General features: G+C 39.1%; 1 protein-coding gene and 1 pseudogene across 2 annotated transcripts; both read left to right on the top strand.

The window, feature by feature from the left end:
- The first annotated feature begins 493 nt into the window (after positions 1-493).
- LOC143552798 (phosphatidylinositol 4-kinase gamma 6 pseudogene) lies at positions 494-3,387 on the top strand (annotated as a pseudogene). The gene is made up of 2 exons (XR_013138713.1): positions 494-582; positions 1,419-3,387. The product of XR_013138713.1 is annotated as a phosphatidylinositol 4-kinase gamma 6 pseudogene (transcript).
- A 3,164-nt stretch (positions 3,388-6,551) lies between these two features.
- Positions 6,552-12,866, top strand: LOC143554186 (large ribosomal subunit protein bL19cy). Its single transcript, XM_077044017.1, has 4 exons — positions 6,552-6,744; positions 12,319-12,405; positions 12,493-12,626; positions 12,750-12,866. The coding sequence occupies exons 1-4, from the start codon at positions 6,739-6,741 to the stop codon at positions 12,856-12,858; spliced, it is 336 nt and encodes a 111-aa protein (XP_076900132.1). The 5' UTR covers positions 6,552-6,738; the 3' UTR covers positions 12,859-12,866.
- The last annotated feature ends 215 nt before the right edge of the window (positions 12,867-13,081 follow it).

The following is a 13,081-nucleotide window of genomic DNA, read 5'->3' as shown; positions in this document are numbered from 1 at the left end:
AAGGTTTTATAAACTTTTTATGAGTTTTTTAATCTTTATCTATAGATTTGAGCAAAATTATTAACAATACAACAAAAATATAAGAGTGTTATGTGATTACTTCGCATTTAGATTTAGCTTACGAATATGAATGATAAAAAAAATCACCAACACAAACATGCTAGCCGGATAGAATCATTGAAACTATTAATTCTTAGTTAGTCAAATGAAATATAACACTACCTATGTTCATTTGTGTCCGTGAAACGTTAACAAACAAGTTCATTTCCTTAACGAACAAACACGAACAAGAAATTTCACTCAGTTAGGTATTCATAAACCGTTCACTTTTTCAATAAAAGCTTAACGAACAAACGTGAACGAGACCTCGTACAATAGCTATCAAACAAGAATAGTATGGGGAGTAGAAATGTAAAAGTAGTAGTTATTATTAGATTTCCCTCTACTAACTGTTTGTTTATTTTATTATTAAAGTTAAAAGAGATCGAAGAAGAAGAAGAAAAACAAGGACGGTTTTCCTTTGAATCTTCTTTTCTGTTCATCTTTCATTCACCAATTCACTCAACCTCCTTCTTCTCGCCGGTAATAATAATAATAATAATAATAATTACGTCAATATTTGTGTTTACTCGTTCAGTTCTACGTTATTATGAACGGTGTATGTTTAATTGATCGGAATTTGACGGAATCATGATCGTAAACCGGCCGTACAGTTGAAATTCAAACGAGTGCGAATTTTATATAAGAATATTGATATAGGTTTTGATCATGTGATTAATTTGTTAATGTTTCTGTCATTATGATGAAGAGTAATATTGATATAAGTTGATCATGTGATTGATGAGTATTGTTGTTTTGGTTTATTATTATTATTATTATTCATTAGGTTTTCTTTGAATTCTTTTTTTAGATGATTTTGAATCTGAAATAGTTTCGTTGTAATTGTCGTTTTTGAATTTTATTAGGTCAAAATGTTGAATTCTTCTTATACTTGTTTCTGAATCTGAAATGTTTCTATAATAATATTGTTGAATTTTTTTAATATAGTACTGTAAACCTTACAAATAATGTTGTATGTTTTGAATTTTGACTTTTTCTTTGGTCAAAATGTTGGAATTTATCAGAAAAGTTGTCTGATGTAACCAAAACTGCTGAATATGGAATGTTTCCATAATAATAATATTGTTGGATTTTATTTTGAATAGTACTATAATTGAAGATTCTGAACCTTTCAGTCATTGAAGTATCATTGTTGTATGTTTTGACTTGTGACTTTTGACTCTTGTATAGTCAGAATATTGAATTCTTGTTAAAGTTTCATTGAAATAGTCATACAGTTGAAGATTCTGAACCTTTTTAATTAATTATCTATGTTTTGAATTGTGATGTTTGACTGTTGCTTGGTCAATCTGACTCAGGTTTGGCTGGTCAAAATGTTGGAACGCATCAGAAAGCTTATCTGATGTAACCAAAACTGCTGCAACTCAAATTGGCTGATTGTTACCCAATGTGATCAAAGTGGTTAACAAGCAGAATCTTGTTTTCCTTCGGTCTTTTTAACGCTTCAAAATGGAAAGCCCGATATCAAACAAGATGTCTGTGTCACTTCTCAATGGCCCATGCCATTCTGATTATGAATCAAAACTTCCCAACAAACGGCGTGTGTTTGTCCAAACCGAAAACGGTTGTGTTTTAGGTATGGAACTCGAGAGAAAAGACGATGCACACACGGTCAAAAAACGAATGCAGCTAACGTTAAACGTTCCAACCGGTGAAAGTTCACTGACTTTTGGTGATACGGTCTTGACCAACGATCTTAGTTCCATTCGAGCTGATTCTGCACTTCTGTTAACCAAGAACTCGATGCACCGAAGCTCATCGACCCCCTGTTTGTCACCAACCGCAAACACTTTTGATCAAAAGGATCAAACTCAAAGTAATATCGTGGAGATCATAGGGCATTCTGGTCATTTCACCAAAACAAAAGAGCTCGTGAACGAGATTATTAACGCGTTGAAAACCAATATAGATCCAATTCCTGTGAATGGCGGTTTAGGTGGTGCTTATTATTTTAGAAACATTAAAGGTGAATGTGTAGCCATTGTTAAGCCTACAGATGAGGAACCGTTCGCACCTAATAACCCGAAAGGATTCATTGGAAAGGTTCTCGGTCAACCGGGCCTTAAACAATCTGTTAAAGTAGGTGAAACCGGTTTTAGAGAAGTTGCAGCCTACCTGCTAGACCATGACCATTTTGCACGTGTGCCATTAACTTCATTAGTCAAGATCACTCACTCGATCTTTAATCTAAACGATCATGTAATCGAGAACACGATTCAAACTGAAAAAGGGGGTTAGCAAGATAGCATCATTACAACAATTCATCGCACACGATTTTGATGCGAGTGATCACGGAAGCTCAAGATTCTCTGTTGCTGATGTGCACAGAATCGGGATATTAGATGTGAGAGTCTTTAGCACGGACCGGCATGCTGGAAACATACTGGTTAAGGTTTGTGATGGTCAATTTGGTGAAGTTGAACTTATTCCTATCGATCATGGTCTTTGTTTACCAGAATGTTTGGAAGATCCTTACTTTGAGTGGATGCATTGGCCTCAAGCATCGATCCCGTTTTCAGAAACCTAGCTTGAATACATCAAATCACTAGACGCGAATCTTGATGCTAAAATGCCGAGAAGAGAGTTACCCATGATACGCGAAGCGTGTATACGCGTGTTAACACTTTGTACCAGTTTTTTGAAAAAAGCTGCGTGCTTTGGGCTGTGTTTAGCTGAAATTGGTGGGATGATGAGTAGACAATTCAGGTTCAGTGATCAAGAACCAAGTGAGCTTGAAGTAATATGTTTAGAAGCTATGAAACAAGTAATGGGTCCTGGTTCTGACTCTGAAGAACAAGTTTTAACGGTTAACCAGGCGGTCCAGACCCGGGCTTTGACTTGTAACAAAGTGGGTTTGGGCAAGAAAGGGCGTGTGAAGGTGAGTGGGGTCCGGTCAAGTGCAAAAGAGTCAGTTGGTGGACCAACTAGTTTTGTGAAGGTGACAGATATGAACGAGAAAGAATGGTGGTTGTTTGTGGAGAAGTTTGAGGAGCTTGTGGGACCCGCAATGGCGGCAAGGAAGATCTCGAGCAGTGTAAGCATGAGAAACAATCCTAGGATCGGGAGTTCTTGCCAGTTTTGACAAGTCTAAAAAGGTTGTAAGTAGCTTTAAGGAACATAGTATTAGTTCATAGTATTATTTTTTGATTTTTTTTTTCTGCTCGTTTAAGACGAATATAAGGAAGTAGTTCATATAATAAGATGCTAAAAACATGATTTTCCATGAATTGGAAAGAGTTTGGTTTTGTATATTTTTGCATAAAGTGCAATATATATAGCGGATTTAACATGAAGTACCCTGTGACTCAGTGAGTGTTTATTATCTGATGTTAGTGGATTTGTTCAAGTTTTTAGTTTCTTTGATTAAACTGCATGTGGTTTTTGAGGCATAGTTGTAAATCCGGGCATCAAAATGTAATTAATGTTTTGATGCATTGTTACTTTGCATTTGTAATACATTCTGACTTATCGTAGTAAAGCCGTGCATCAAAATGCATTACAAATATGCATCAAAACGTAAAGTTTTAATGCACTGTTGTAGCATTATGGCGTACCGTACATCCAAATCCATAACATCCAAATGTAAAAATTTTAATGCACCATTGTAGTGTATTTTAACGCATATTGTAAACATATATATCAAAACTCATTAAATTCAGGAAATATAACTGTAATTGTAACGCACAAGTAGTCTATATCGACACATATTTAGACCCCTGCATCAAATTTCATTATGTTTTGAGGCTGCAGGAGGAAGTGACTAAAATAAAGGGTCACTTCCCTCACCATGAAAGTAACCAATCTAAGTTCTTATTTTTGTGTCATTGTGTGTATTACCTTTATAAAAAGATTTCACTATACTATATATCATTCCCTCTATCAATGTTAAAACCGAGCTCTATTTACTTGCTTATAGGACCCGTCCTCTTTCAACAAATTTATCTAGAAATTTAACTCTTTAACATCCAAATATAGAATGATAATTAAAACAAAACGTGTACAACATCCCAAAATTTCAATACTACATTGATTAAACAATTAATAGATAGATACATAAACAAAAATAATCTCGTTAATCCTAGTTGTATATATGTATGGTAACATATAGTAATATTAGATTCTACATATTTTACCTATATAATTGTCAGAAAGATCACATGAAAGGGAGGGCTATTGCTACAAAATTGCATCCCTTATAATAACACTTAATCCTATGTATGTGAACTCACACTACTACACTAATAGATATTTACGACAAGAGTTTCAGTCGCAAATATTTAGTTTTCTAGTAGTGTCAGTTATTTTTGGGTGGGTGAGATCTTGGGACATGGTAATCAACATTCATAACCATGAATGTTGAACTCATTTTGCCTTTAACTTAATGATTATCATGTATATCTTCTTGCTTCGATTGTGCGGTTTGTGGTCATTATTACTAGAGTTTTCACTTGAAGACGGAACTTTCTTTGAAGCAGTTTCTTCACCTTTCATGTTCATATGTTCTTCTTCGTTCACCATTCTAGCCATCTTTCTCCCACCAACCGGCCCACCCTTTACCGTCACTTTGGAACCGACGGGAACTACATTCGGAGTTTCCTAAACAAATTTATTAATGTTAGTTTAGTTATAGAATGAATATTTAATATACTTTATAGTGCAATAAGCTAAGTTTTGAAAAATATTAAGATTATTCCATATATTAAATAAAACACTTGTTTTGATCGTCAAAGCGGCGAATAAAAGTTTTCGATGGGTATCAGAAGTTCTCTTCTCTACCGACTACGACTAAAGGCCAAATTCATTTTCTTTTTTGAAAACCTTGCATTTTAAATGACAAAAGTCTAGAAAACCTTACATTTTGAGACAAAAATGCAGAAAAAGCATAGATTTTATAACAAAAATTATTAAAAAAGAAAAAGAAAACCTTTAGATTTAATGACAAAAATCCGAAGAAAAGGAACTTACAATATGAAAGAAAACGTTCTTTCGTGACTTCAAAACGTTATCCCTAATCGCAAGATTCACCTTTTATGGTCGAGATAACATGAGCCGTTCTTCAATCTTGTTTCTAGACATCACCGTTATCTCTATATCTATCAAAATGTATAACCGACACATATTTAAATTTCACAATCACATTATTTATGTAAAAATAGTTGATAAGTAGTAGGAATAAAAGAAAAGATTGTTTTGAGAATACCTTGAAGAGATTATGCCACAAAGTGAAGTGACATGAAGATGATTGCATAGCCAAAGATATTATACCTTGTGGAGACCATTTTGTTCTTTGTGTCTTTCTTTGCATGTATGCTTTTTAACAGAATGGGATTGTGAAAATGGAATTGGAGGGAGAAAGAATATCAATCATTTATAGACCCAAGATTAGTCAGAGTCAAAGTAAAGTCAAAGACATAATTTTTCAGTTTACATCCAATTAAAATATATGAAAGTGGGAACATGAAGCACTTTTTGGAGACTAAGATTTACTTCTTTAAATTCAAATTAATTTTTTGGAAAAACAAAAGAATTAAAAAGTGTGTTTCACGTGATCATGTTGAAACAATTAAGACAAGCACATAAAATATTTTGATGACTAATAATTATGCAATTAGTTGACCACAGGAATTATTATTTCATGTTTTTTAAAGAATATATAATCATGAAGAAAAAAAAAGATAAATGAAATACACCCATAGATTTTTATTTATTTATATTTAACGTTCATTCGGATCACTAACAGACCATTTGCCAATTGATTATTTTCATTCAACTCTCAGAAGGAAACCCTACCATAGGTGAGAAATAATAATTCCTGTGGTCAACTAATTGCATAATTATTAGTCATCAAAATATTTTATGTGCTTGTCTTAATTGTTTCAACATGATCACGTGAAACACACTTTTTAATTCTTTTGTTTTTCCAAAAAATTAATTTGAATTTAAAGAAGTAAATCTTAGTCTCCAAAAAGTGCTTCATGTTCCCACTTTCATATATTATTTATTTATTTTTTTAATGGTCATGTGGATAACTGACATGTCACTTATCACTCGATTATCTTTATCCCATTCTTAAAAGAAAACTCAGCATAGGTGAAAAAATATATGTCCTAACATGGAACCCCATATTTTATTCTTTTTGTTTTTTTTGTTTTACAAATAAGACTTAAAACCCACATTTGCTCACATGACGTGGCCTTATGAAAAAAAAGCAAAGCCCATATCGTATCCGACCCGAAATTCAACCCATATAAGGATATTATCTGGCAATTGAGATAAGGCTGTGAGCTCACCCATGGCTTCCGTTGTTCTTCCTCCTCAGGTAAAGGTAAAGGTAAAGGTCTCATAATATACCAAATGTTATAACCATCCGAAACTGAAATTCGCAGGCAGTGTATACGACACCTAAAACTTTCCAATCCAGGAGACTTATCCTTTCTTCCCCCATTCACATCATCATCGGTTTCAACACGATGCCGTTTAGGCTGTGGTACTCGTAGTCGGAATTCGTTTGTTGTTAGAGCCGCAGTTGATGTTGTAGATGAAAATACTAACGAATAAGAGAAGGAGGCTGTTGAAGAGAGAGCGCCTAAGAAACCCATTGTCAAGCTTGGTGATATCATGGGGGTAATTTCGTCAATTATTCTTTTTTTTTTTTTTTAAAATCTAGGGTTTTTAATTTCACTTTCTGGGGGTAATTTGATGTTTTTGTTGCTTCTCTGTTAGGGGTGTACTGTAAGGTAAGACATTGTGTTATCGTGTAAAGTTTCTACTCTCGTGACTATCGTTATGTTTATCGGTTTTATACTAACCTAGATATACTACATTGTGCTTATCCTAGATGCTTAATACCAAGAGGCATTTTGCTTAATTGTAAACTAGCAAGGTGAGACATTCGAGTTTTTATACAACTCACATTTGCGTGAGACAACTATTTTTCCGACACTGTCATGGTGATTTCAAAACCTATAAAACCCATGATAGATTGTCTAAATATTTTCAAATGTATTTATACAGTATTTAAAATACATTACAGTGTGAAGAAACACTAACCGGACCCCGGGCAGATTACGGATAACCTGGGGGTTAGATAGATGTTTCCCACGAGGGGTTACACCCAGAAAATATGGTTCTTCTGATAACCTGCAAAACAGACACCGTGAGCTTGTCACTGAGAAGGGGGGGGGGTTCCTCCTTGTGACCACTCTCCGGCGTGAGAATCAGACTAGATTGCTCTTTAAATATAAATGTATATTAAGAGATTGCTAGAGCAGATATCAGGTATAATATGATGGTAATGTGATGAGATATGATAAGATAAGATGATCATACCATTTAGGGTATTTATAGCCGAAGGTAGGTTTCCAAGGAGGTGTGGCCGGCTGAATAGTATTCCTGTTCCACCAACTGTGGCCTACGCACGTGCCCTGCTGGTAGTTGGTGGGTAGGCAGCGGCTGACAGTGACCAGGCCTGCTGTGTACTATTCCTTTTCCACCAACTGCCGGCTATGCACGTGGTATGACAGGAGTTGGTGAGTAGGCAGCGGCTAATAGTGACATACAGTACAGGAGCATGCTGCTCGCCATACTGTTGTCAATAAGCTGTCGTATCTTTAGTCAGATCTTTTGCCCATACCTCGTCAGGTACAGTACAGAAGATCTTCCCGTATCGTACGGACTGGCTTAGTTGGGCGGAAGTATTCCCCCTCCCGCCCTTGTGCGGGATTGTTCCCGGCTTTGCTCATTCCTTCAGGTGACACTGAATGATTGAGAGCTAAGTGCCTTGTGCGTGTAGCCTTGCTGCGCGGGTGGCCTTCCATGATGGCTTGTATCCGCAACTGCGGGAACAGGCAGAGTCCTTCACCATTGGGAGGCATTTCCTGCGGGAACAGCTTGCGTACTGCGCGTAAGGACGTAACGTCTCTGAGCATGGTGGGTCCTGCGGATCCAGTTGGTTTCTGCGCAGACGTCTCTCTTCAAGGTGAGTCTTGCGGGTCCAACTGGGCTCTGCTGGGACCTACCTCTTCAAGTCCCCCCAGTCCAATGTTCTTCTCATGAATGTTTAATAAAGTGAGGTGAACTTTTGGACTTAAGCAAAGGGTTTTGAAAAGGGTTTAGTTTTAAGGTTTTCCATGGGGATTCTTCCCGCGGAAGTCCTTGTCACTTGCAGAAATTCCCAACTTTCCTGCTTGATCTTTGGGTATGATGCGGGTAGGTCTGTAACCTCCTCGCAAGTCAGGAGCGTTGAGTCCCACTTGTGTGGATTCTCCATGAGGTTTTGGTAGTTTTGAACATAGTAATCAATTATGTTAAAACCACCAATTCCATTATGGAGCTTCAAACAATGTAGTTCTCGACGTTCCCGCTATGCGGGGATGTTATTTCCGTTTCCGCAAGCATTGCCCAGAAGATCCTTCTTGGTTTCAATTCCCTGCGGAGCGCTAGGTATGTGAAGGGTTTTGCCTTAACACTGTACCCGCGCTCGTCTTACGGTTACTTTACTTCCAAGGTATTCCTGGCGTCAATTCCCTGCGGGTGCTAGGTATGTGAAGGGTTTTGCCTTAACACTGTACCCGCACCCGTCTTATAGTTACTTGGTTGCCGAGGTATTCTTGGCTTCAATTCCCTGCGGGTGCTAGGTATGTGAAGGGTTTTGCCTTTACACTGTACCCGCACCCGTCTTATGGTTACTTGGTTGCCAAGGTATTCTTGGCTTCAATTCCCTGCGGGTGCTAGGTATGTGAAGGGTTTTGCCTTTATACTGTACCCGCACCCGTCTTATAGTTACTTGGTTGCCGAGGTATTCTTGGCTTCAATTCCCTGCGGGTGCTAGGTATGTGAAGGGTTTTGCCTTTACACTGTACCCGCACCCGTCTTATGGTTACTTGGTTGCCAAGGTATTCTTGGCTTCAATTCCCTGCGGGTGCTAGGTATGTGAAGGGTTTTGCCTTTACACTGTACCCGCACCCGTCTTATGGTTACTTGGTTGCCAAGGTAAGGGGTATTTTCCCGCTTACTTTTGAATCTTTTTGAATTTTTTTTTTTTTTTTTTTTTTTTTTGAAATTCGAAGAGTTGGTGAAAGGATAAGAACAGTCCAAACCTCTGAAACGTCGTGCGACGGTTTCTTCTGACTGTGTCAGGGCGTGCAGGAAGTTATGGTGACGTGACAGTACATGGTCATTCCAGACGCTTTTTCAGGCGCGTGGCCGCGAAATTAATGGTACGCGTCCTTTCAACAGCTGTTGCCAGCTTGCTTTTTGCCACGTGTCATAGTTTCATTGCACCTTCGATTTCTCTCTCTTCCGCATTAAATTCATCGCATTAATTGCGATTAGTATATAAAGGGGGAGAGGGTTCTTTGTAATCCACACTTTCACTCTTCATCTTCAAAACGATTTCCGGCGAATACTCATCTTTTCAGTCGAGCATTCCCTTGAAATCGTTTTCTTCTTTCTGCAAGATGTCTTCACGTGATCTCGAATCTACAGCCGATGACAAGAGTACTGCTGGCGAGTGCCAGTGTGCTCTGCCTGTCGATCTGTATCAGTACGTCGTCAGGAAGTTCATGCTCGAGTCTCTCGAGCCTGAGTTTCCTGAACCCCATCAGACGGTGTACAATGCCCCCAGAGGCAAGATCGGGGTATATGCTGCATTCTTTGTTTATGGGAATCTTAGGTTCCCATTGACAAAGTTTGTTTACCGTGTCCTTGAGAGGCACGGTGTGCACCTGACCGAGGTGCATCCGATGGCGATTGCCAAGGTTCGCCACTTCGAGTGGGTGTGCCGGATTCTGGGCATTGAGCCCTATGTTGACCGCCTGATGACCTTCTACTCTTGGAGGTGCATCCAGGGGTGGTATACGTTGATAACCCGGATTAAGGGTTTGAAGATTTGCGCAACCGAGCGCAGTCTTCGCTCGTGGAAGCGGGAGTTCTTCTACATTTCGGCTCGCGCCATCCCCCTTGCCCTGAAATTCAAGAATGGGCAAGCACTTCCCAGCCTTCACGCCTCCAACTACCAGGAGGCGGAATGGTTTTCGAAGATATCCCGAGTCCAATCTCCGGTTTACCGGTTTGCGGAGTCCGGGATGGTGATGCTCGGGATGAGCCGGGTGTGGAAGGATGCGGATGCGTTAAAGATCCCAATCGTCCTCGAATACGGTTCGAACTCTGTTCCTTACGGTATGCTTTGTTTCTTTTTGTTGATTTAGAATTTCTTCTAACTTTCCTGTTTATTCCAGAGGGGAACGACTTGCAGTCGCTCATGTACCCGCGGGAGGCTGACGGTCTCACTCGGATGGGTACTCGCGCTTTAGACGAGAACGAGTTGCCCATCCTAGAACAAACGGCGGATCGGTTCGTGGAGGTCTATCCGCTAGGTCACGAGATCCTTAGCGCCAGGCGGCCAGGTAAGGCGCTATTCGACCCTCGACCCCTCAATGTTGAAACCTCTGCTGGAATTCCTCTAATCGTATGTTCTGATGAGGAATCCGCAGATGGTCCTCCGTTGGTGCGGAAGAAGAAGGCTGCCGGCGGGAAGGGGAAGGAGAAGGTGGCCTCCACTGCCGATCCGGCGCCTCGGTCTGATTCGGAGACCGAGAGCGAAGAGGTGGCGGGGAATCCCGGTGGTGATAAGACCGCCGCTCCGGAGGCTGCGACGATTGTCACCTCCGGAGAGCCAAGGATGACAACGGTGACCGGCGTGAAGAGGCCGGCTCCATCGGGTTCATCCCCGCCCGTCCGCACTTTCAGGCTCAAGAAAACCCGTAAGTACAAACTTCCTTTATCTTTAACTTCATAGTTTTCCATCATTAATGCTTATCTTCTTTGTGCAGGCATGGATGTTGACGCATTCCAGGGTGGAGCGCAGAGTATCCCTCCGCCCATGACGGTAGGCTTGGTCAGCCTACCTGAGGCGACGACCCAGGCGCCTGCGCCTGCTTCCGCTGGTTCAGTTGCTTACTCCTTTGAGCCGACTGTTCCAGCTGTGATGACGTCACCGCCGGCTGTGAGTGCTATTTTTACCGCATCTTTCACCTAGCCGGCGGTTACTTTTGCTGCGGATTCCGCGGCGGCGACCGCGGCGGCTTCTACCATGCCTCCGTCATCGGCAACGACGGCCGATCCTTCAGGTATGCATGGGGCTTCTCGCCAATCTCTGTCTCCTTCCCATCTGCCTGACCTTACAGTGATTAAGTCTCTGTAGACTTATGGGATGGTTACTACTAGTATTGTGGGGTTTTGTATACAAGGCTTGCCTACTGGGCTATTACACGTTACTTATTGGACAAGTGTTAGTCAATAAGTAATATGACGACAGTCATAAATACGGTCGAGTGACAAGTACCTTTCGGTAATTTGTAAGCAGGCAGATGTAAAAACATCTTAATGCTGTAACTGTAAAATGTGTCATTTTCAAATGAATGTACTCACCAGTATTTCTAGTATTTCTTGCTGATCAAATATTTTAAACATGTTTCAGGTGACTTGTTAGAGACCAAGGAATGATGCCTGCGGGCTTCCAGCTTAAATAAGTGGCTTGTCACCAGAATAAAAAACCTGTTTTGTAAATTAGGGTTTATCCCTATAAAAACTTATGTTTGAATCAAAAGGGATTAAATTCTCAGTGTATCATAATAATAATCATGGTGTTTTTATAACTCTGATCATTTTTCCTAACTACGGTTCTGATGAAATATTCCGCTGCAAAATAATTTAATAAACACCGATATCACCAATCAATGTTCAAGGCTTCGGTTAATCGGTTCGGTTATTATCGGTTACTAATATATGGTTAAGCGAAACCGAACCTAAAAATCAGTTATTCGAAAAATAAAAAATTTAAACGTCGGTTCGGTTATTATCGGTTACTAATATATGGTTAAGCGAAACCGAACCTAAAAATCAGTTATTCGAAAAATAAAAAATTTAAACGTCGGTTCGGTTAAATCGGTTTATGCTCACCCCTATTATCTGTTGTGAAAACTGATGATAACTTGTTCATATGGGTCATCTTTTAGGTTATTTTTGTTTGATATATTGTGAACAAGTTGAAGCATGATCATTTTTTCAAATTTGGAGATGCATTTACCTTTTTTAGGGTTATTCGTCGGATTATTTGGATTTAGCTATTCAAATTTGAAAGTTTTTCAATTGAATTCGAATTCGGAACTGAAATATCCATTTTTGCTTTGTAATTAGATTCTTAACAAGCAAGCGATTGAAGCTTCGGATAGTTCAAGGCCAGTGCCCGACCTAAGAACCGGAGACATTGTTGAAATCAAATTGGTAAGTTTGATGTTGAATGTAATTTGGATTTATATGATATAAAAAGAGTGTGAATTTGTGACACCGGAATTTAATTTAATTTTGTAGGAAGTGCCCGAGAACAGGCGTCGGTTATCCATTTACAAGGGTATTATAATCTCGAAGCAGAATGCGGGTATTCACACCACAATTCGTATACGAAGGATCATTGCGGGAGTTGGAGTTGAAATTGTGTTCCCTATGTAAGTTTCATTCATTTACTGATATTATTGAGACAATAAATATATTGTCACAAAAAGAAATAGGAAAACAAATTGATGTTAATGACAATATGCAATTTCATAATGTGTGTATGTCTTGTACAGATATTCTCCAAACATCAAGGAAATAAAGGTGGTTAAGCACAGGAAAGTCCGAAGAGCCCGGCTGTATTACTTGCGTGACAAGCTTCCCAGGCTGTCGACATTCAAATGAAAACCGAGTTAGTTGGAGAAAAATGTGTTCTGTGGCGGATGTAATGTATTTGCAATTGAAAGCTCTTTTAGCATGTAATTTGTAACTTTCCAAGTATTTTTTGTTTATTTTGTTTAGTTTAAGCATTTATAGTGTACTTTTGATTTGTTGGTTTATGACGGTTGTACCCTTACCTTGATCACATTCTCATTGCAATCAATTTTCTTTCCTGGTGATATCATAT

Source organism: Bidens hawaiensis, unplaced genomic scaffold, assembly GCF_021521415.1.
Source record: "Bidens hawaiensis isolate Kalapana, Puna unplaced genomic scaffold, B.hawaiensis_p1.1 tig00001032_1, whole genome shotgun sequence".
NCBI lineage: Eukaryota > Viridiplantae > Streptophyta > Magnoliopsida > Asterales > Asteraceae > Bidens > Bidens hawaiensis.
This window is presented reverse-complemented; position numbering and strand designations above follow the sequence as displayed.